General features: G+C 42.1%; 1 protein-coding gene across 3 annotated transcripts in view; it reads left to right on the top strand.

Annotated features, from left to right (window-relative positions):
- The window catches only part of LOC138967690 (ubiquitin carboxyl-terminal hydrolase 24-like), a 315,079-nt gene that overhangs the window by 158,506 nt on the left and 131,755 nt on the right, over positions 1-24,818 (top strand). For all 3 annotated transcript variants that reach the window (XM_070340337.1, XM_070340338.1, XM_070340339.1), the window contains 4 exons: positions 8,172-8,331; positions 12,139-12,294; positions 19,386-19,617; positions 20,298-20,359. In XM_070340337.1, the coding sequence (XP_070196438.1) occupies positions 8,172-8,331; positions 12,139-12,294; positions 19,386-19,617; positions 20,298-20,359 (610 nt within the window). The remainder of the gene's footprint in view (positions 1-8,171; positions 8,332-12,138; positions 12,295-19,385; positions 19,618-20,297; positions 20,360-24,818) is intronic.

The raw sequence follows: 24,818 nt of genomic DNA, 5'->3' as shown, positions 1-24,818 counted from the left end.
ACTGGTGTTACCTTATCGACAATGACTAGTAGCCATGGCAACCGTACCGACACTTCCTTGTTCTCTTAACCTCCGTAGTAGCGACAAGCGTGTGATCCTTCTCCAAGTGTTTTGTGCAACCACGAACAATGTGTCTCTCTTTCCTTGTTATCAAGACTGTTTGTGTTGTGGTGTGTCTCTATTTCCTTGTTATCAAGACTGTTTGTGTTGTGGTGTGTCTCTATTTCCTTGTTATCAAGACTGTTTGTGTTGTGGTGTGTCTCTATTTCCTTGTTATCAAGACTGTTTGTGTTGTGGTGTGTTTCTCTTTCCTTGTTATCAAGACTGTTTGTGTTGTGGTGTGTCTCTATTTCCTTGTTATCAAGACTGTTTGTGTTGTGGTGTGTCTCTATTTCCTTGTTATCAAGACTGTTTGTGTTGTGGTGTGTTTCTATTTCATTGTTATCAAGACTGTTTGTGTTGTGGTGTGTTTCTCTTTCCTTGTTATCAAGACTGTTTGTGTTGTGGTGTGTCTCTATTTCCTTGTTATCAAGACTGTTTGTGTTGTGGTGTGTCTCTATTTCCTTGTTATCAAGACTGTTTGTGTTGTGGTGTGTTTCTCTTTCCTTGTTATCAAGACTGTTTGTGTTGTGGTGTGTTTCTATTTCCTTGTTATCAAGACTGTTTGTGTTGTGGTGTGTCTCTATTTCCTTGTTATCAAGACTGTTTGTGTTGTGGTGTGTCTCTCTTTCCTTGTTATCAAGACTGTGTTGTGGTGTGTCTCTATTTCCTTGTTATCAAGACTGTTTGTGTTGTGGTGTGTCTCTATTTCCTTGTTATCAAGACTGTTTGTGTTGTGGTGTGTCTCTATTTCATTGTTATCAAGACTGTTTGTGTTGTGGTGTGTTTCTCTTTCCTTGTTATCAAGACTGTTTGTGTTGTGGTGTGTCTCTATTTCCTTGTTATCAAGACTGTTTGTGTTGTGGTGTGTTTCCCTTTCCTTGTTATCAAGACTGTTTGTGTTGTGGTGTGTCTCTATTTCCTTGTTATCAAGACTGTTTGTGTTGTGGTGTGTCTCTATTTCCTTGTTATCAAGACTGTTTGTGTTGTGGTGTGTCTCTCTTTCCTTGTTATCAAGACTGTTTGTGTTGTGGTGTGTCTCTATTTCCTTGTTATCAAGACTGTTTGTGTTGTGGTGTGTCTCTATTTCATTGTTATCAAGACTGTTTGTGTTGTGGTGTGTTTCTCTTTCCTTGTTATCAAGACTGTTTGTGTTGTGGTGTGTTTCTCTTTCTTTGTTATCAAGACTGTTTGTGTTGTGGTGTGTCTCTATTTCATTGTTATCAAGACTGTTTGTGTTGTGGTGTGTTTCTCTTTCATTGTTATCAAGACTGTTTGTGTTGTGGTGTGTCTCTATTTCATTGTGATCAAGACTGTTTGTGTTGTGGTGTGTTTCTCTTTCCTTGTTATCAAGACTGTTTGTGTTGTGGTGTGTCTCTATTTCCTTGTTATCAAGACTGTTTGTGTTGTGGTGTGTCTCTATTTCATTGTTATCAAGACTGTTTGTGTTGTGGTGTGTTTCTCTTTCCTTGTTATCATGACTATTTGTGTTGTGGTGTGTCTCTATTTCCTTGTTATCAAGACTGTTTGTGTTGTGATGTGTCTCTCTTTCCTTGTTATCAAGACTGTTTGTGTTGTGGTGTGTTTCTATTTCATTGTTATCAAGACTATTTGTGTTGTGGTGTGTCTCTCTTTCCTTGTTATCAAGACTATTTGTGTTGTGGTGTGTCTCTCTTTCCTTGTTATCAAGACTATTTGTGTTGTGGTGTGTCTCTATTTCCTTGTTATCAAGACTGTTTGTGTTGTGGTGTGTCTCTATTTCCTTGTTATCAAGACTGTTTGTGTTGTGGTGTGTTTCTCTTTCATTGTTATCAAGACTGTTTGTGTTGTGGTGTGTCTCTATTTCATTGTTATCAAGACTGTTTGTGTTGTGGTGTGTTTCTCTTTCCTTGTTATCAAGACTGTTTGTGTTGTGGTGTGTCTCTATTTCATTGTTATCAAGACTGTTTGTGTTGTGGTGTGTCTCTTTTTCATTGTTATCAAGACTGTTTGTGTTGTGGTGTGTTTCTCTTTCCTTGTTATCAAGACTGTTTGTGTTGTGGTGTGTCTCTCTTTCCTTGTTATCAAGACTATTTGTGTTGTGGTGTGTCTCTATTTCCTTGTTATCATGACTGTTTGTGTTGTGGTGTGTCTCTCTTTCCTTGTTATCAAGACTGTTTGTGTTGTGGTGTGTCTCTATTTCCTTGTTATCAAGACTATTTGTGTTGTGGTGTGTCTCTCTTTCCTTGTTATCAAGACTGTTTGTGTTGTGGTGTGTTTCTCTTTCCTTGTTATCAAGACTGTTTGTGTTGTGGTGTGTCTCTATTTCCTTGTTATCAAGACTATTTGTGTTGTGGTGTGTCTCTATTTCATTGTTATCAAGACTGTTTGTGTTGTGGTGTGTCTCTATTTCATTGTTATCAAGACTATTTGTGTTGTGGTGTGTCTCTATTTCATTGTTATCAAGACTGTTTGTGTTGTGGTGTGTCTCTATTTCATTGTTATCAAGACTGTTTGTGTTGTGGTGTGTCTCTATTTCATTGTTATCAAGACTATTTGTGTTGTGGTGTGTCTCTCTTTCCTTGTTATCAAGACTATTTGTGTTGTGGTGTGTTTCTCTTTCCTTGTTATCAAGACTGTTTGTGTTGTGGTGTGTCTCTATTTCCTTGTTATCAAGACTGTTTGTGTTGTGGTGTGTCTCTCTTTCCTTGTTATCAAGACTGTTTGTGTTGTGGTGTGTCTCTATTTCCTTGTTATCAAGACTGTTTGTGTTGTGGTGTGTTTCTCTTTCCTTGTTATCAAGACTGTTTGTGTTGTGGTGTGTCTCTCTTTCCTTGTTATCAAGACTGTTTGTGTTGTGGTGTGTCTCTATTTCCTTGTTATCAAGACTATTTGTGTTGTGGTGTGTTTCTCTTTCCTTGTTATCAAGACTATTTGTGTTGTGGTGTGTCTCTATTTCCTTGTTATCAAGACTGTTTGTGTTGTGGTGTGTCTCTATTTCCTTGTTATCAAGACTGTTTGTGTTGTGGTGTGTCTCTATTTCCTTGTTATCAAGACTGTGTTGTGGTGTGTTTCTATTTCCTTGTTATCAAGACTGTTTGTGTTGTGGTGTGTCTCTATTTCCTTGTTATCAAGACTGTTTGTGTTGTGGTGTGTCTCTCTTTCCTTGTTATCAAGACTGTTTGTGTTGTGGTGTGTTTCTATTTCATTGTTATCAAGACTGTTTGTGTTGTGGTGTGTCTCTCTTTCCTTGTTATCAAGACTGTTTGTGTTGTGGTGTGTCTCTATTTCATTGTTATCAAGACTGTTTGTGTTGTGGTGTGTCTCTCTTTCCTTGTTATCAAGACTGTTTGTGTTGTGGTGTGTTTCTCTTTCCTTGTTATCAAGACTGTTTGTGTTGTGGTGTGTTTCTCTTTCCTTGTTATCAAGACTGTTTGTGTTGTGGTGTGTTTCTCTTTCCTTGTTATCAAGACTGTTTGTGTTGTGGTGTGTTTCTCTTTCCTTGTTATCAAGACTGTTTGTGTTGTGGTGTGTCTCTATTTCCTTGTTATCAAGACTGTTTGTGTTGTGGTGTGTTTCTCTTTCCTTGTTATCAAGACTGTTTGTGTTGTGGTGTGTTTCTCTTTCCTTGTTATCAAGACTGTTTGTGTTGTGGTGTGTCTCTATTTCCTTGTTATCAAGACTGTTTGTGTTGTGGTGTGTTTCTCTTTCCTTGTTATCAAGACTGTTTGTGTTGTGGTGTGTCTCTCTTTCCTTGTTATCAAGACTGTTTGTGTTGTGGTGTGTTTCTCTTTCCTTGTTATCAAGACTGTTTGTGTTGTGGTGTGTCTCTATTTCATTGTTATCAAGACTGTTTGTGTTGTGGTGTGTCTCTATTTCCTTGTTATCAAGACTGTTTGTGTTGTGGTGTGTCTCTATTTCATTGTTATCAAGACTGTTTGTGTTGTGGTGTGTCTCTATTTCATTGTTATCAAGACTGTTTGTGTTGTGGTGTGTCTCTATTTCCTTGTTATCAAGACTGTTTGTGTTGTGGTGTGTCTCTATTTCCTTGTTATCAAGACTGTTTGTGTTGTGGTGTGTCTCTATTTCCTTGTTATCAAGACTGTTTGTGTTGTGGTGTGTCTCTCTTTCCTTGTTATCAAGACTGTTTGTGTTGTGGTGTGTTTCTCTTTCCTTGTTATCAAGACTGTTTGTGTTGTGGTGTGTTTCTCTTTCCTTGTTATCAAGACTGTTTGTGTTGTGGTGTGTCTCTATTTCCTTGTTATCAAGACTGTTTGTGTTGTGGTGTGTTTCTCTTTCCTTGTTATCAAGACTGTTTGTGTTGTGGTGTGTCTCTCTTCCCTTGTTATCAAGACTATTTGTGTTGTGGTGTGTCTCTATTTCCTTGTTATCAAGACTATTTGTGTTGTGGTGTGTCTCTATTTCCTTGTTATCAAGACTGTTTGTGTTGTGGTGTGTCTCTCTTTCCTTGTTATCAAGACTGTTTGTGTTGTGGTGTGTTTCTCTTTCCTTGTTATCAAGACTGTTTGTGTTGTGGTGTGTTTCCCTTTCCTTGTTATCAAGACTGTTTGTGTTGTGGTGTGTCTCTCTTTCCTTGTTATCAAGACTGTTTGTGTTGTGGTGTGTCTCTATTTCCTTGTTATCAAGACTGTTTGTGTTGTGGTGTGTCTCTCTTTCCTTGTTATCAAGACTGTTTGTGTTGTGGTGTGTTTCTCTTTCCTTGTTATCAAGACTGTGTTGTGGTGTGTCTCTATTTCCTTGTTATCAAGACTGTTTGTGTTGTGGTGTGTTTCTCTTTCCTTGTTATCAAGACTGTTTGTGTTGTGGTGTGTCTCTATTTCCTTGTTATCAAGACTGTTTGTGTTGTGGTGTGTCTCTATTTCATTGTTATCAAGACTATTTGTGTTGTGGTGTGTCTCTATTTCCTTGTTATCAAGACTATTTGTGTTGTGGTGTGTCTCTATTTCATTGTTATCAAGACTGTTTGTGTTGTGGTGTGTCTCTCTTTCCTTGTTATCAAGACTATTTGTGTTGTGGTGTGTCTCTATTTCCTTGTTATCATGACTATTTGTGGTGTGTCTCTATTTCCTTGTTATCAAGACTGTTTGTGTTGTGGTGTGTCTCTATTTCCTTGTTATCAAGACTGTTTGTGTTGTGGTGTGTCTCTATTTCCTTGTTATCAAGACTGTTTGTGTTGTGGTGTGTCTCTATTTCCTTGTTATCAAGACTGTTTGTGTTGTGGTGTGTCTCTATTTCATTGTTATCAAGACTGTTTGTGTTGTGGTGTGTCTCTATTTCATTGTTATCAAGACTGTTTGTGTTGTGGTGTGTTTCTCTTCCCTTGTTATCAAGACTGTTTGTGTTGTGGTGTGTTTCTCTTTCCTTGTTATCAAGACTGTTTGTGTTGTGGTGTGTTTCTCTTTCCTTGTTATCAAGACTGTTTGTGTTGTGGTGTGTCTCTATTTCCTTGTTATCAAGACTCTTTGTGTTGTGGTGTGTTTCTCTTTCCTTGTTATCAAGACTGTTTGTGTTGTGGTGTGTCTCTCTTTCCTTGTTATCAAGACTGTTTGTGTTGTGGTGTGTCTCTATTTCCTTGTTATCAAGACTGTTTGTGTTGTGGTGTGTCTCTATTTCCTTGTTATCAAGACTGTTTGTGTTGTGGTGTGTTTCTCTTCCCTTGTTATCAAGACTGTTTGTGTTGTGGTGTGTTTCTATTTCCTTGTTATCAAGACTATTTGTGTTGTGGTGTGTTTCCCTTTCCTTGTTATCAAGACTGTTTGTGTTGTGGTGTGTCTCTCTTTCCTTGTTATCAAGACTGTTTGTGTTGTGGTGTGTCTCTATTTCCTTGTTATCAAGACTGTTTGTGTTGTGGTGTGTCTCTCTTTCCTTGTTATCAAGACTGTTTGTGTTGTGGTGTGTTTCTCTTTCCTTGTTATCAAGACTATTTGTGTTGTGGTGTGTCTCTATTTCCTTGTTATCAAGACTGTTTGTGTTGTGGTGTGTTTCTCTTTCCTTGTTATCAAGACTGTTTGTGTTGTGGTGTGTCTCTATTTCCTTGTTATCAAGACTGTTTGTGTTGTGTCTCTCTTTCCTTGTTATCAAGACTGTTTGTGTTGTGGTGTGTTTCTATTTCATTGTTATCAAGACTGTTTGTGTTGTGATGTGTCTCTCTTTCCTTGTTATCAAGACTGTTTGTGTTGTGGTGTGTTTCTCTTTCCTTGTTATCAAGACTGTTTGTGTTGTGGTGTGTTTCTCTTCCCTTGTTATCAAGACTGTTTGTGTTGTGGTGTGTTTCTCTTTCCTTGTTATCAAGACTGTTTGTGTTGTGGTGTGTCTCTATTTCCTTGTTATCAAGACTGTTTGTGTTGTGGTGTGTCTCTATTTCCTTGTTATCAAGACTGTGTTGTGGTGTGTCTCTATTTCCTTGTTATCAAGACTATTTGTGTTGTGGTGTGTCTCTATTTCCTTGTTATCAAGACTGTTTGTGTTGTGGTGTGTTTCTCTTCCCTTGTTATCAAGACTGTTTGTGTTGTGGTGTGTTTCTCTTTCCTTGTTATCAAGACTGTTTGTGTTGTGGTGTGTCTCTATTTCCTTGTTATCAAGACTGTTTGTGTTGTGGTGTGTTTCTCTTTCCTTGTTATCAAGACTGTTTGTGTTGTGGTGTGTCTCTATTTCCTTGTTATCAAGACTGTTTGTGTTGTGGTGTGTCTCTATTTCCTTGTTATCAAGACTGTTTGTGTTGTGGTGTGTTTCTCTTTCCTTGTTATCAAGACTGTTTGTGTTGTGGTGTGTTTCTATTTCATTGTTATCAAGACTGTTTGTGTTGTGGTGTGTTTCTCTTTCCTTGTTATCAAGACTGTTTGTGTTGTGGTGTGTTTCTCTTTCCTTGTTATCAAGACTGTTTGTGTTGTGGTGTGTTTCTCTTTCCTTGTTATCAAGACTGTTTGTGTTGTGGTGTGTCTCTCTTTCCTTGTTATCAAGACTGTTTGTGTTGTGGTGTGTCTCTATTTCCTTGTTATCAAGACTGTTTGTGTTGTGGTGTGTCTCTATTTCCTTGTTATCAAGACTGTGTTGTGGTGTGTCTCTATTTCCTTGTTATCAAGACTGTTTGTGTTGTGGTGTGTCTCTATTTCCTTGTTATCAAGACTGTGTTGTGGTGTGTCTCTCTTTCCTTGTTATCAAGACTATTTGTGTTGTGGTGTGTCTCTCTTTCCTTGTTATCAAGACTATTTGTGTTGTGGTGTGTTTCTCTTTCCTTGTTATCAAGACTGTTTGTGTTGTGGTGTGTTTCTCTTTCCTTGTTATCAAGACTGTTTGTGTTGTGGTGTGTCTCTATTTCATTGTTATCAAGACTATTTGTGTTGTGGTGTGTCTCTATTTCCTTGTTATCAAGACTATTTGTGTTGTGGTGTGTCTCTATTTCATTGTTATCAAGACTGTTTGTGTTGTGGTGTGTTTCTCTTCCCTTGTTATCAAGACTGTTTGTGTTGTGGTGTGTCTCTCTTTCCTTGTTATCAAGACTGTTTGTGTTGTGGTGTGTTTCTATTTCCTTGTTATCAAGACTATTTGTGTTGTGGTGTGTCTCTATTTCCTTGTTATCAAGACTGTTTGTGTTGTGGTGTGTCTCTATTTCCTTGTTATCAAGACTGTTTGTGTTGTGGTGTGTCTCTATTTCCTTGTTATCAAGACTGTTTGTGTTGTGGTGTGTCTCTATTTCCTTGTTATCAAGACTGTTTGTGTTGTGGTGTGTTTCCCTTTCCTTGTTATCAAGACTGTTTGTGTTGTGGTGTGTCTCTATTTCCTTGTTATCAAGACTGTTTGTGTTGTGGTGTGTCTCTCTTTCCTTGTTATCAAGACTGTTTGTGTTGTGGTGTGTCTCTATTTCCTTGTTATCAAGACTGTTTGTGTTGTGGTGTGTCTCTCTTTCCTTGTTATCAAGACTGTTTGTGTTGTGGTGTGTTTCTCTTTCCTTGTTATCAAGACTGTTTGTGTTGTGGTGTGTCTCTATTTCCTTGTTATCAAGACTGTTTGTGTTGTGGTGTGTTTCCCTTCTCTTCCTAACCTCCTGACTGTTTGCGCTGTGTAATATGCAGACGCTGAGTGCCCTGGAGTTTGTGCAGACCGTGTCATGTTTCATGCGGGTCACGTGGGCGGGGGCGGCTGGTCGACTTCACCTGCTGAGCTACAATCAGCCAATCAGAGAGACTCGGGAGTCTGCTGGCTGCGGCCACCGTTCGAGACAAAGCAGTACAGGTAAAAACAGTTACATAAAGTTCAAGACAAAGTAGTGGATTTTTGCCTGTCCGAGAACTGGATCTTACCTGGAATGTCAGTATTTTATGTGCGGTAAGAAACATTTGATGCAAACTGTATGGTGTGTCGACCAGTCACGGAAGCAAATCTTGACCATCTATGGCAATGAAACCAGAACTGTGTGTAAGTTTCTTGTTGTAAATATAAACACAATTGTAAAACTTCCATAAAAATGTGGACCAATCTCCACAATAGGGCTGTGTGAGACTATCCAATCACAACCACCAATTTCCCCCCATTTGGCTACCAGAAAGTATGTGTATTAGTGTGTGTCACTGTGTGTTAAAGGCAGCACAGCCAGTACCAGCAGTGACAGTGACTGTCAGTCTACACCAGACCTATGTAGTATAAAGTAGTGAGTGTTACTGTGTGTTACAGGCAGCACAGCCAGTACCAGCAGTGACAGTGACTGTCAGAGTCTACACCAGACCTATGTAGTATAAAGTAGTGAGTGTTACTGTGTGTTACAGGCAGCACAGCCAGTACCAGCAGTGACAGTGACTGTCAGAGCCTACACCAGACCTATGTAGTATAAAGTAGTGAGTGTTACTGTGTGTTACAGGCAGCACAGCCAGTACCAGCAGTGACAGTGACTGTCAGAGTCTACACCAGACCTATGTAGTATAAAGTAGTGAGTGTCACTGTGTGTTAAAGGCAGCACAGCCAGTACCAGCAGTGACAGTGACTGTCAGAGTCTACACCAGACCTATGTAGTATAAAGTAGTGAGTGTTACTGTGTGTTACAGGCAGCACAGCCAGTACCAGCAGTGACAGTGACTGTCAGAGTCTACACCAGACCTATGTAGTATAAAGTAGTGAGTGTCACTGTGTGTTAAAGGCAGCACAGCCAGTACCAGCAGTGACAGTGACTGTCAGAGCCTACACCAGACCTATGTAGTATAAAGTAGTGAGTGTCACTGTGTGTTACAGGCAGCACAGCCAGTACCAGCAGCAACAGTGACTGTCAGAGTCTACACCAGACCTATGTAGTATAAAGTAGTGAGTGTTACTGTGTGTCACTGTGTGTTACAGGCAGCACAGCCAGTACCAGCAGTGACAGTGACTGTCAGAGCCTACACCAGACCTATGTAGTATAAAGTACTGTGTGTCACTGTGTGTTACAGGCAGCACAGCCAGTACCAGCAGTGACAGTGACTGTCAGAGTCTACACCAGACCTATGTAGTATAAAGTAGTGAGTGTTACTGTGTGTTAAAGGCAGCACAGCCAGTACCAGCAGTGACAGTGACTGTCAGAGCCTACACCAGACCTATGTAGTATAAAGTACTGTGTGTCACTGTGTGTTACAGGCAGCACAGCCAGTACCAGCAGCAACAGTGACTGTCAGAGTCTACACCAGACCTATGTAGTATAAAGTAGTGAGTGTCACTGTGTGTTAAAGGCAGCACAGCCAGTACCAGCAGTGACAGTGACTGTCAGAGCCTACACCAGACCTATGTAGTATAAAGTAGTGAGTGTCAGTGTGTGTTACTGTGTGTTACAGGCAGCACAGCCAGTACCAGCAGTGACAGTGACTGTCAGAGTCTACACCAGACCTATGTAGTATAAAGTAGTGAGTGTCACTGTGTGTTACAGGCAGCACAGCCAGTACCAGCAGTGACAGTGACTGTCAGAGTCTACACCAGACCTATGTAGTATAAAGTACTGTGTGTCACTGTGTGTTACAGGCAGCACAGCCAGTACCAGCAGTGACAGTGACTGTCAGAGCCTACACCAGACCTATGTAGTATAAAGTAGTGAGTGTCAGTGAGTGTCACTGTGTGTTACTGTGTGTTACAGGCAGCACAGCCAGTACCAGCAGCAACAGTGACTGTCAGAGCCTACACCAGACCTATGTAGTATAAAGTAGTGAGTGTCACTGTGTGTTACTGTGTGTTACAGGCAGAACAGCCAGTACCAGCAGCAACAGTGACTGTCAGAGTCTACACCAGACCTATGTAGTATAAAGTAGTGAGTGTCACTGTGTGTTACAGGCAGCACAGCCAGTACCAGCAGTGACAGTGACTGTCAGAGTCTACACCAGACCTATGTAGTATAAAGTAGTGAGTGTTACTGTGTGTTACAGGCAGCACAGCCAGTACCAGCAGCAACAGTGACTGTCAGAGCCTACACCAGACCTATGTAGTATAAAGTAGTGAGTGTCAGTGTGTGTTACTGTGTGTTACAGGCAGCACAGCCAGTACCAGCAGTGACAGTGACTGTCAGAGCCTACACCAGACCTATGTAGTATAAAGTAGTGAGTGTCACTGTGTGTTACTGTGTGTTACAGGCAGCACAGCCAGTACCAGCAGTGACAGTGACTGTCAGAACCTACACCAGACCTATGTAGTATAAAGTAGTGAGTGTCAGTGTGTGTTACTGTGTGTTACCGGCAGCACAGCCAGTACCAGCAGTGACAGTGACTGTCAGAGTCTACATCAGACCTATGTAGTATAAAGTAGTGAGTGTTACTGTGTGTTACAGGCAGCACAGCCAGTACCAGCAGCAACAGTGACTGTCAGAGCCTACACCAGACCTATGTAGTATAAAGTAGTGAGTGTCAGTGTGTGTTACTGTGTGTTACAGGCAGCACAGCCAGTACCAGCAGTGACAGTGACTGTCAGAGCCTACACCAGACCTATGTAGTATAAAGTAGTGAGTGTCACTGTGTGTTACTGTGTGTTACAGGCAGCACAGCCAGTACCAGCAGTGACAGTGACTGTCAGAACCTACACCAGACCTATGTAGTATAAAGTAGTGAGTGTCAGTGTGTGTTACTGTGTGTTACAGGCAGCACAGCCAGTACCAGCAGTGACAGTGACTGTCAGAGCCTACACCAGACCTATGTAGTATAAAGTAGTGAGTGTCAGTGTGTGTTACTGTGTGTTACAGGCAGCACAGCCAGTACCAGCAGCAACAGTGACTGTCAGAGTCTACACCAGACCTATGTAGTATAAAGTACTGTGTGTTACTGTGTGTTACAGGCAGCACAGCCAGTACCAGCAGTGACAGTGACTGTCAGAGTCTACACCAGACCTATGTAGTATAAAGTAGTGAGTGTCAGTGTGTGTTACTGTGTGTTACAGGCAGCACAGCCAGTACCAGCAGTGACAGTGACTGTCAGAGCCTACACCAGACCTATGTAGTATAAAGTAGTGAGTGTCAGTGTGTGTTACTGTGTGTTACAGGCAGCACAGCCAGTACCAGCAGTGACAGTGACTGTCAGAGCCTACACCAGACCTATGTAGTATAAAGTAGTGAGTGTCACTGTGTGTTAAAGGCAGCACAGCCAGTACCAGCAGTGACAGTGACTGTCAGAGTCTACACCAGACCTATGTAGTATAAAGTAGTGAGTGTCACTGTGTGTTACAGCAGCACAGCCAGTACCAGCAGTGACAGTGACTGTCAGAGTCTACACCAGACCTATGTAGTATAAAGTAGTGAGTGTTACTGTGTGTTAAAGGCAGCACAGCCAGTACCAGCAGTGACAGTGACTGTCAGAGTCTACACCAGACCTATGTAGTATAAAGTAGTGAGTGTTACTGTGTGTTAAAGGCAGCACAGCCAGTACCAGCAGTGACAGTGACTGTCAGAGTCTACACCAGACCTATGTAGTATAAAGTAGTGAGTGTTACTGTGTGTTACAGGCAGCACAGCCAGTACCAGCAGTGACAGTGACTGTCAGAGCCTACACCAGACCTATGTTGTATAAAGTAGTGAGTGTCACTGTGTGTTACTGTGTGTTACAGGCAGCACAGCCAGTACCAGCAGTGACAGTGACTGTCAGAGTCTACATGCGGGAGTGTGTGCCCACCAGACCTCCATCCCCACCAAGGATGCCAACATCGCCCGGGAAGCCCTGGAGATACTCGTCACCTGTCTCCAGCTACGCAGCGAACTCATCGGTACGGTACCATTCCGTTCACTCTCTGGACTGGTGTGGGCACTGTGGAACCCCCTTTGCTGACCCCCCAATTCAAGACTTCCTTCCTTTAATGACCCCCCAATTCAAGACTCCCTTCCTTTGATGACCCCCCAAGTCAAGACTCCCTTCCTTTGATGACCCCCCAAGTCAAGACTCCCTTCCTTTGATGACCCCCCAAGTCAAGACTCCCTTCCTTTAATGACCCCCCAAGTCAAGACTCCCTTCCTTTGATGACCCCCCAAGTCAAGACTCCCTTCCTTTGATGACCCCCCAAGTCAAGACTCTCTTCCTTTGATGACCCCCCAAGTCAAGACTCCCTTCCTTTGATGACCCCCCAAGTCAAGACTCTCTTCCTTTGATGACCCCCCAAGTCAAGACTCCCTTCCTTTGATGACCCCCCAAGTCAAGACTCCTTTCCTTTGATGACCCCCCAAGTCAAGACTCCCTTCCTTTGATGACCCCCCAAGTCAAGACTCTCTTCCTTTGATGACCCCCCAATTCAAGACTCCCTTCCTTTGATGACCCCCCAAGTCAAGACTCCCTTCCTTTGATGACCCCCCAAGTCAAGATTCCCTTCCTTTAATGACCCCCCAATTCAAGACTCCCTTCCTTTGATGACGCCCCAATTCAAGACTTCCTTCCTTTAATGACCCCCCAATTCAAGACTCCCTTCCTTTGATGACGCCCCAATTCAAGACTTCCTTCCTTTAATGACCCCCCAATACAAGATTCCCTTCCTTTTAAGACCCCCCAATTCAAGACTCCCTTCCTTTGATGACCCCCCAATTCAAGACTTCCTTCCTTTGATGACCCCCCAATTCAAGACTCCCTTCCTTTGATGACCCCCCAATTCAAGACTTCCTTCCTTTGATTACCCCCCAAGTCAAGACTTCCTTCCTTTGATGACCCCCCAATTCAAGACTCCCTTCCTTTGATGACCCCCCAATTCAAGACTTCCTTCCTTTGATGACCCCCCAATTCAAGACTTCCTTCCTTTGATGACCCCCCAATTCAAGACTTCCTTCCTTTGATGACCCCCCAATTCAAGACTTCCTTCCTTTAATGACCCCCCAAGTCAAGACTCTCTTCCTTTGATGACCCCCCAATTCAAGACTCCTTTCCTTTAATGACCCCCCAAGTCAAGACTCCCTTCCTTATAAGAGCCCCCATGTCAAGTCTCCCTTCCTTTTAAAACCTCTCAATTCAAGATTCCCTTCCTTTGATGACGCCCCAAGTCAAGACTCCCTTCCTTTGATGACCCCCCAAGTCAAGACTCCCTTCCTTTGATGACCCCCCAAGTCAAGACTCCCTTCCTTTTAAGACCCCCCAATTCAAGACTCCCTTCCTTTTAAGACCCCCAATTCAAGATTCCCTTCCTTTGATGACGCCCCAAGTCAAGACTCTCTTCCTTTGATGACCCCCCAAGTCAAGACTCCCTTCCTTTGATGACCCCCCAAGTCAAGACTCCCTTCCTTTTAAGACCCCCCAATTCAAGACTCCCTTCCTTTTAAGACCCCCAATTCAAGATTCCCTTCCTTTGATGACCCCCCAAGTCAAGACTCCCTTCCTTTGATGACCCCCCAAGTCAAGACTCTCTTCCTTTGATGACCCCCCAAGTCAAGATTCCCTTCCTTTGATGACGCCCCAAGTCAAGACTCTCTTCCTTTGATGACCCCCCAAGTCAAGACTCCCTTCCTTTGATGACCCCCCAAGTCAAGACTCCCTTCCTTTGATGACCCCCCAAGTCAAGACTCTCTTCCTTTGATGACCCCCCAAGTCAAGATTCCCTTCCTTTGATGACGCCCCAAGTCAAGACTCCCTTCCTTTGATGACCCCCCAAGTCAAGACTCCCTTCCTTTGATGACCCCCCAAGTCAAGACTCCCTTCCTTTTAAGACCCCCCAATTCAAGACTCCCTTCCTTTGATGACCCCCCAAGTCAAGACTCCCTTCCTTTGATGACCCCCCAAGTCAAGACTCCCTTCCTTTTAAGACCCCCCAATTCAAGACTCCCTTCCTTTGATGACCCCCCAATTCAAGACTGCCTTTCTTTGATGAACCCCCAAGTCAATTCTCCCTTCCTTTTAAGACCCCCCAAGTCAAGTCTCCCTTCCTTTGTAGTCAAGACTCCTTTCCTTTGATGACCCCCCAAGTCAATTTGTTTGTTTGTTTGTTTGCTTAACGCCCAGCCGACCACGAAGGGCCATATCAGGGCGGCCCCAAGTCAAGACTCCCTTTCTTTGATGACCCCCCAAGTCAAGACTCCCTTTCTTTGATGACCCCCCAATTCAAGATTCCCTTCCTTTGATGACCCCCCCAAGTCAAGACTCCCTTCCTTTTAAAACCCCCCAATTCAAGATTCCCTTTGATGACCCCCCAAGTCAAGATTCCCTTTGATGACCCCCCAATTCAAGATTCCCTTCCTTTGATGACCCCCCAAGTCAAGACTCCCTTCCTTTTAAAACCCCCCAATTCAAGATTCCCTTTGATGACAGGATAAGGATAAGGATAAGGATAAGATTTTATATAGTCCATGAGGGTAACCTCACAGAAATTCGGGCTGCTTTCTCCCTGGGGAAAGCGAGCTGCCATACAGTATACGGCGCTACCCATTTTTTTTTTTCTTTTTTTTCCTTGCATGCCTGTATTCATGTTTCCAAGCCCTGAGACTTAATGCCGTGTGAGATGGAATTTTTTTACACTTTATTCCAAGTCACACGGGTATTTGGTGGACATTTTTATCTATGCCCATACAATTTTGTCAGGAAAGACCCTTTTGTCAATCGTGGGATCTTTAACGTGCACACCCCAATGTAGTGTACACGAAGGGACCTCGGTTTTTCGTCTCATCCGAAAGACTAGCACTTGAACCCACCACCTAGGTTAGGAAAGGGGGGAGAAAATTGCGGCCTGACCCAGGCCTGAACACGCTACCTCTCGCTTCCGAGCGCAAGTGCGTTACCACTCGGCCACCCAGTCCGGGTCAAGACCCCCCAAATCAAGACTCCCTTCCTTTTAAGACCCTGATTTTGCACATTTTCTGTGTATATCCAATGTTGTGTGTTGTGTGTTGTGTGTATATCCTTCGTAAATATACCCTTATTTTAAGACTCTCCTTTTTAAGATTCGATTTGATGTCTGTTTTCTGCCTTAGTGTCTTGATAATTCCCATCTTGTCAGTTGTATTGTGACAGTTATGTCTGTTTTCTGCCTTAGCGTCTTGATAATTCCCATCTTGTTAGTTGTATTGTGACAGTTATGTCTGTTTTCTGCCTTAGTGTCTTGATAATTCCCATCTTGTCAGTTGTATTGTGACAGTTATGTCTGTTTTCTGCCTTAGTGTCTTGATAATTCCCATCTTGTCAGTTGTATTGTAACAGTTATGTCTGTTTTCTGCCTTAGCGTCTTGATAATTCCCATCTTGTCAGTTGTATTGTAACAGTTATGTCTGTTTCTGCCTTAGTGTCTTGATAATTCCCATCTTGTCAGTTGTACTGTGACAGTTATGTCTGTTTTCTGCCTTAGCGTCTTGATAATTCCCATCTTGTCAGTTGTATTGTGACAGTTATGTCTGTTTTCTGCCTTAGTGTCTTGATAATTCCCATCTTGTCAGTTGTACTGTGACAGTTATGTCTGTTTCTGCCTTAGTGTCTTGATAATTCCCATCTTGTCAGTTGTATTGTGACAGTTATGTCTGTTTCTGCCTTAGTGTCTTGATAATTCCCATCTTGTCAGTTGTATTGTGACAGTTATGTCTGTTTTCTGCCTTAGCGTCTTGATAATTCCCATCTTGTTAGTTGTATTGTGACAGTTATGTCTGTTTCTGCCTTAGTGTCTTGATAATTCCCATCTTGTCAGTTGTACTGTGACAGTTATGTCTGTTTTCTACCTTAGTGTCTTGATAATTCCCATCTTGTCAGTTGTATTGTGACAGTTATGTCTGTTTCTGCCTTAGTGTCTTGATAATTCCCATCTTGTCAGTTGTAGTGTGACAGTTATGTCTGTTTTCTACCTTAGTGTCTTGATAATTCCCATCTTGTCAGTTGTATTGTGACAGTTATGTCTGTTTCTGCCTTAGCGTCTTGATAATTCCCATCTTGTCAGTTATGTCTGTTTCTGATAATTCCCATCTTGATGTCTGTTTTCTGCCTTAGTGTCTTGATAATTCCCATCTTGTCAGTTGTATTGTGACAGTTATGTCTGTTTTCTGCCTTAATGTCTTGATAATTCCCATCTTGTCAGTTGTATTGTAACAGTTATGTCTGTTTCTGCCTTAGTGTCTTGATAATTCCCATCTTGTCAGTTGTACTGTGACAGTTATGTCTGATTTCTGCCTTAGTGTCTTGATAATTCCCATCTTGTCAGTTGTACTGTGACAGTTATATCTGTTTTCTGCCTTAGCGTCTTGATAATTCCCATCTTGTCAGTTGTATTGTGACAGTTATGTCTGTTTTCTGCCTTAGTGTCTTGATAATTCCCATCTTGTCAGTTGTACTGTGACAGTTATGTCTGTTTCTGCCTTAGTGTCTTGATAATTCCCATCTTGTCAGTTGTATTGTGACAGTTATGTCTGTTTCTGCCTTAGTGTCTTGATAATTCCCATCTTGTCAGTTGTATTGTGACAGTTATGTCTGTTTCTGCCTTAGCGTCTTGATAATTCCCATCTTGTCAGTTGTATTGTGACAGTTATGTCTGTTTCTGCCTTAGTGTCTTGATAATTCCCATCTTGTCAGTTGTACTGTGACAGTTATGTCTGTTTTCTACCTTAGTGTCTTGATAATTCCCATCTTGTCAGTTGTATTGTGACAGTTATGTCTGTTTCTGCCTTAGTGTCTTGATAATTCCCATCTTGTCAGTTGTAGTGTGACAGTTATGTCTGTTTTCTACCTTAGTGTCTTGATAATTCCCATCTTGTCAGTTGTATTGTGACAGTTATGTCTGTTTCTGCCTTAGTGTCTTGATAATTCCCATCTTGTCAGTTGTACTGTGACAGTTATGTCTGTTTTCTGCCTTAGCGTCTTGATAATTCCCATCTTGTCAGTTGTATTGTGACAGTTATGTCTGTTTCTGCCTTAGTGTCTTGATAATTCCCATCTTGTCAGTTGTACTGTGACAGTTATGTCTGTTTTCTACCTTAGTGTCTTGATAATTCCCATCTTGTCAGTTGTATTGTGACAGTTATGTCTGTTTCTGCCTTAGTGTCTTGATAATTCCCATCTTGTCAGTTGTACTGTGACAGTTATGTCTGTTTTCTACCTTAGTGTCTTGATAATTCCCATCTTGTCAGTTGTATTGTGACAGTTATGTCTGTTTCTGCCTTAGTGTCTTGATAATTCCCATCTTGTCAGTTGTACTGTGACAGTTATGTCTGTTTTCTACCTTAGTGTCTTGATAATTCCCATCTTGTCAGTTGTATTGTGACAGTTATGTCTGTTTCTGCCTTAGTGTCTTGATAATTCCCATCTTGTCAGTTGTACTGTGACAGTTATGTCTGTTTTCTACCTTAGTGTCTTGATAATTCCCATCTTGTCAGTTGTATTGTGACAGTTATGTCTGTTTCTGCCTTAGTGTCTTGATAATTCCCATCTTGTCAGTTGTATTGTGACAGTTATGTCTGTTTTCTGTCTTAGCGTCTTGATAATTCCCATCTTGTTAGTTGTATTGTGACAGTTATGTCTGTTTCTGCCTTAGTGTCTTGATAATTCCCATCTTGTCAGTTGTACTGTGACAGTTATGTCTGTTTTCTACCTTAGTGTCTTGATAATTCCCATCTTGTCAGTTGTATTGTAACAGTTATGTCTGTTTTCTGCCTTAGCGTCTTGATAATTCAGATCTTGTCAGTTGTATTGTGACAGTTATGTCTGTTTTCTGTCTTAGCGTCTTGATAATTCCCATCTTGTCAGTTGTATTGTGACAGTTATGTCTGTTTCTGCCTTAGTGTCTTGATAATTCCCATCTTGTTAGTTGTATTGTGACAGTTATGTCTGTTTTCTGTCTTAGTGTCTTGATAATTCCCATCTTGTTAGTTGTATTGTGACAGTTATGTCTGTTTTCTGTCTTAGCGTCTTGATAATTCCCATCTTGTCAGTTGTATTGTGACAGTTATGTCTGTTTTCTGCCTTAGCGTCTTGATAATTCCCATCTTGTCAGTTGTATTGTGACAGTTATGTCTGTTTTCTGCCTTAGCGTCTTGATAATTCCCATCTTGTCAGTTGTATTGTGACAGTTATGTCTGTTTTCTGTCTTAGCGTCTTGATAATTCCCATCTTGTCAGTTGTATTGTGACAGTTATGTCTGTTTTCTGCCTTAGTGTCTTTATAATTCCGATCTTGTTAGTTGTATTGTGACAGTTATGTCTGTTTTCTGTCTTAGCGTCTTGATAATTCCCATCTTGTCAGTTGTATTGTGACAGTTATGTTTGATTTCTGCCTTAGCGTCTTTCTACTCGCTGCCGTCACTGAACAACTTCATCATCTTGTCAGTGATGTCTGTTTTCTGTTTTCAGCGTTTTTCTACTGGCTGCCATCACTGAACAACTTCATCATCTTGTCAGTGATGTCTGGTTTCTGTTTTCAGCGTCTTTCTACTGGCTGCCGTCCCTGAACAACTTCATCATCTTGTCAGTGATGTCTGTTTTCTGTTTTCAGCGTCTTTCTACTGGCTGCCGTCCCTGAACAACTTCATCATCTTGTCAGTGATGTCTGTTTTCTGTTTTCAGCGTCTTTCTACTGGCTGCCATCACTGAACAACTTCATCATCTTGTCAGTGATGTCTGTTTTCTGTTTTCAGCGTCTTTCTATTCGCTGCCGTCCCTGAACGACTTCATCATCTTGTCAGTGATGTCTGTTTTCTGTTTTCAGCGTCTTTCTACTGGCTGCCATCACTGAACAACTTCATCATCTTGTCAGTGATGTCTGTTTTCTGTTTTCAGCGTCTTTCTACTCGCTGCCATCACTGAACAACTTCATCATCTTGTCAGTGATGTCAGTTTTCTGTTTTCAGCGTCTTTCTACTGGCTGCCATCACTGAACAACTTCATCATCTTGTCAGTGATGTCTGTTTTCTGTTTTCAGCGTCTTTCTACTCGCTGCCGTCCCTGAACGACTTCATCATCGACCTGCTGGTTGGCTGCCCACTGCCGGAGATGCGAGCGGCCATGTGTGAACAGCTGTGGGCCCTGTGCCAACTGTCGCCTCCCCCCTCCTCCACCCTCCAGCCCCCGCGTCAGTTCGTGCTCCAGTTGCTGCACAACGCTCGCCTCCCCTTCTGGGTCACCTCGACCTCCGCCCGGGGGTCCACACAGAAGTGAGTGCTCCAGTTTGCCGGGTAGTTATGTTGTGGCTAAGTTGGTACAGCACCGGACAGGGACGTATTGTTCTGACCAAATGTTCCATAGCTTTGAGACGTGCAATGTCTTTTGACACGACAGTCCTGGAGCTAGGTTGGTACAGCACCGGACAGGGACGTATTGTTCTGACCAAATGTTCCATAGCTTTGAGACGTAGGATGCCTGCTGACACAGAAGTCCTGCAGTCAGGACAATTTGACCGCTGTATGTTTTGAAGCCAGGTCCAACTGACCTTTTGTCCTCTGTGTCTGGGAACGGCTCCGAGTGTTGATTTGAGCTGGGTTTTGGTAGTGACTGTGGGCGATGATGGTTTTTTTTCTTTTCTTGGACGTTCCCGCAGTGGACTGATCAGGCAGGGGTTTGTGTGTAAGTATTAGAATGGAAACTTGATTATGAATAATATTGTGTGTAAGTATTAGAATGGAAACTTGATTATGAATAATATTGTGTGTAAGTATTAGAATGGAAACTTGATTATGAATAATATTGTGTGTAAGTATTAGAATGGAAACTTGATTATGAATAATATTGTGTGTAAGTATTAGAATGGAAACTTGATTATGAATAATATTTGGTCTTTTCTGGCTTTGCGGGTGCATTCTGTTTTCCTCGCTCACTTTGCTGTTCTCTTCATCAGGATGCTGGGTCAGTGTTCGCAGTACTTTGACCTCAGGTGCCGACTCCTGGAGAACCTGTCAGGTAAGTTGTGCAGTCAGTGTAACCTGTGTGCTTTGAGCTCTAATGAGATGTTCATGAAATCATTGTCGGGATGACTCACCTGACTTGGTACAGTGAACCTCCCTGTTCATTAAATCATTGTCAGGATGACTCACCTGACTTGTACACCTGACATTAGTACAGTGAACCTCCCTGTTCATTAAATCATTGTCAGGATGACTCACCTGACTTGTGCACCTGACATTAGTACAGTGAACCTCCCTGTTCATTAAATCATTGTCAGGATGACTCACCTGACTTGTGCACCTGACATTAGTGCAGTGAACCTCCCTGTTCATTAAATCATTGTCAGGATGACTCACCTGACTTGTACACCTGACATTAGTACAGTGAACCTCCCTGTTCATTAAATCATTGTCAGGATGACTCACCTGACTTGTACACCTGACATTAGTACAGTGAACCTCCCTGTTCATTAAATCATTGTCAGGATGACTCACCTGACTTGTGCACCTGACATTAGTACAGTGAACCTCCCTGTTCATTAAATCATTGTCAGGATGACTCACCTGACTTGTGCACCTGACATTAGTACAGTGAACCTCCCTGTTCATTAAATCATTGTCAGGATGACTCACCTGACTTGTGCACCTGACATTAGTGCAGTGAACCTCCCTGTTCATTAAATCATTGTCAGGATGACTCACCTGACTTGTACACCTAACATTAGTACAGTAAACCTCCCTGTTCACTAAATCATTGTCAGGATAACTCACCTGACTTGTGCACCTGACATTAGTGCAGTGAACCTCCCTGTTCATTAAATCATTGTCAGGATGACTCACCTGACTTGTACACCTGACATTAGTACAGTGAACCTCCCTGTTCATTAAATCATTGTCAGGATGACTCACCTGACTTGTACACCTGACATTAGTACAGTGAACCTCCCTGTTCATTAAATCATTGTCAGGATGACTCACCTGACTTGTGCACCTGACATTAGTGCAGTGAACCTCCCTGTTCATTAAATCATTGTCAGGATGACTCACCTGACTTGTGCACCTGACATTAGTACAGTGAACCTCCCTGTTCATTAAATAATTGTCAGGATGACTCACCTGACTTGTGCACCTGACATTTGTACAGTGAACCTCCCTGTTCATTAAATAATTGTCAGGATGACTCACCTGACTTGTGCACCTGACATTAGTACAGTGAACCTCCCTGTTCATTAAATCATTGTCAGGATGACTCACCTGACTTGTACACCTGACATTAGTACAGTGAACCTCCCTGTTCATTAAATCATTGTCAGGATGACTCACCTGACTTGTGCACCTGACATTAGTACAGTGAACCTCCCTGTTCATTAAATCATTGTCAGGATGACTCACCTGACTTGTGCACCTGACATTAGTACAGTGAACCTCCCTGTTCATTAAATCATTGTCAGGATGACTCACCTGACTTGTGCACCTGACATTAGTACAGTGAACCTCCCTGTTCATTAAATCATTGTCAGGATGACTCACCTGACTTGTGCACCTGACATTAGTACAGTGAACCTCCCTGTTCATTAAATCATTGTCAGGATGACTCACCTGACTTGTACACCTGACATTAGTACAGTGAACCTCCCTGTTCATTAAATCATTGTCAGGATGACTCACCTGACTTGTACACCTGACATTAGTACAGTGAACCTCCCTGTTCATTAAATCATTGTCAGGATGACTCACCTGACTTGTGCACCTGATATTAGTACAGTGAACCTCCCTGTTCATTAAATAATTGTCAGGATGACTCACCTGACTTGTGCACCTGACATTAGTACAGTGAACCTCCCTGTTCATTAAATAATTGTCAGGATGACTCACCTGACTTGTGCACCTGACATTAGTACAGTGAACCTCCCTGTTCATTAAATCATTGTCAGGATGACTCACCTGACTTGTACACCTGACATTAGTACAGTGAACCTCCCTGTTCATTAAATCATTGTCAGGATGACTCACCTGACTTGTACACCTGACATTAGTACAGTGAACCTCCCTGTTCATTAAATCATTGTCAGGATGACTCACCTGACTTGTACACCTGACATTAGTACAATGAACCTCCCTGTTCATTAAATCATTGTCAGGATGACTCACCTGACTTGTACACCTGACATTAGTACAGTGAACCTCCCTGTTCATTAAATCATTGTCAGGATGACTCACCTGATTTGTGCACCTGACTTACCTGACTTGTGCACCTGACATTAGTACAGTGAACCTCCCTGTTCATTAAATCATTGTCAGGATGACTCACCTGACTTGTGCACCTGACATTAGTACAGTGAACCTCCCTGTTCATTAAATCATTGTCAGGATGACTCACCTGACTTGTACACCTGACATTAGTACAGTGAACCTCCCTGTTCATTAAATAATTGTCAGGATGACTCACCTGATTTGTGCACCTGACATTAGTACAGTGAACCTCCCTGTTCATTAAATCATTGTCAGGATGACTCACCTGACTTGTACACCTGACATTAGTACAGTGAACCTCCCTGTTCATTAAATCATTGTCAGGATGACTCACCTGACTTGTACACCTGACATTAGTACAGTGAACCTCCCTGTTCATTAAATCATTGTCAGGATGACTCACCTGACTTGTACACCTGACATTAGTACAGTGAACCTCCCTGTTCATTAAATCGTTGTCAGGATGACTCACCTGACTTGTACACCTGACATTAGTACAGTGAACCTCCCTGTTCATTAAATCATTGTCAGGATGACTCACCTGACTTGTGCACCTGACATTAGTACAGTGAACCTCCCTGTTCATTAAATCATTGTCAGGATGACTCACCTGACTTGTACACCTGACATTAGTACAGTGAACCTCCCTGTTCATTAAATCATTGTCAGGATGACTCACCTGACTTGTACACCTGACATTTGTACAGTGAACCTCCCCTTTAAGACCTCCACAAATCTGAGAAAATCAGGCCTTAAAATGGAGGGAGCCTTAGAATGGGGGTACATTTACAGAGGATGTAAACAGAAAATCTGGCCTTAGAATGGGGGTACATTTACAGAGGATGTAAACAGAAAATCTGGCCTTAAAATGGGGGTACATTTACAGAGGATGTAAACAGAAAATCTGGCCTTAGAATGGGGGTACATTTACAGAGGATGTAAACAGAAAATCTGGCCTTAGAATGGGGGTACATTTACAGAGGATGTAAACAGAAAATCTGGCCTTAAAATGGAGGGAGTCTTAAATTGGGGGTACATTTACAGAGGATGTAAACAGAAAATCTGGCCTTAAAATGGAGGGAGTCTTAAATTGGGGGTACATTTACAGAGGATGTAAACAGAAAATCAGGCCTTAAAATGGAGGGAGTCTTAAATTGGGGGTACATTTACAGAGGATGTAAACAGAAAATCTGGCCTTAAAATGGAGGGAGTCTTAAATTGGGGGTACATTTACAGAGGATGTAAACAGAAAATCTGGCCTTAAAATGGGGGTACATTTACAGAGGATGTAAACAGAAAATCTGAAAATCTTAGGTCTTAAAAGGGAGGACGTCTTAAAATGGGGGATCCACCATAAAAGGTAATTTTTGAACAATTTGATGGTTAAATTAAGCAACATTTTTGTTTCCACTTGATCACTCGCACGTGAAAATGACAGATTTTAAAGACAAAGCTAGTCTTGGCATGCTCTGACTAACTATGACAGAGACTTCTTGTATTCCCTTTCGCGATGTCGAACCCTCTTAGGCCATAATGTGACGTCTTCAAGTCATAACACTGGCTTGTCTTCTGAATTACTGCTGTGGCAGTTCTCCTAATTCTACAGCTTATTCTATGTTGTTATTTCTAAGCTAATTGCCGGCGAGAACTAGTAAAAGTTGTGAAGAGGAACAGAGAGAGAGATAATTTGCCTATATGTTTCTCTCTGCCCAGCGTTGTAGACTAATGCATGCGGTTGATGTTATCCCAGCGAAGCTGGAGGTATCCCGTGAACGCTATACTGTAATCGACTTGAGAAATGTGCATACCGAATAATACATGATAAAGAAGGATTCTTTGTGCCCGGCTACGTGCTACAGTTGGAGATGGAAGTTCACCAAAATTTGGGACCAAACTAACAAAAATACGGTGGGTGCAATAGTCGCCCCCATTTTTTCAGCAAACGCCACCCAAGGCCGTTTTGGACGGGTAGAAATTCCGTAGTTTCCAAGTCTATGGATAAAGCTCGCGTAAAAAGAATACGTCACGGTCGAAAGACTTTGACGTCAATTAATGCATCATGACGTCATGTCTCCCTGAAGTCTTTCTCTCTCGCGCAGTGTGTGTGTTTGTGTTCAATTTGTGCACATGTGTTAGTGTTACAGTTTGTGTGTGTGTGTGTGTGTGTGTGTGTGTGTGTGTGTGTGTGTGTATTCATTTTGTGCACATGTGTTAGTGTTAGT

The sequence above is a fragment of the Littorina saxatilis genome, linkage group LG5, assembly GCF_037325665.1.
Source record: "Littorina saxatilis isolate snail1 linkage group LG5, US_GU_Lsax_2.0, whole genome shotgun sequence".
Lineage (NCBI taxonomy): Eukaryota > Metazoa > Mollusca > Gastropoda > Littorinimorpha > Littorinidae > Littorina > Littorina saxatilis.
This window is presented reverse-complemented; position numbering and strand designations above follow the sequence as displayed.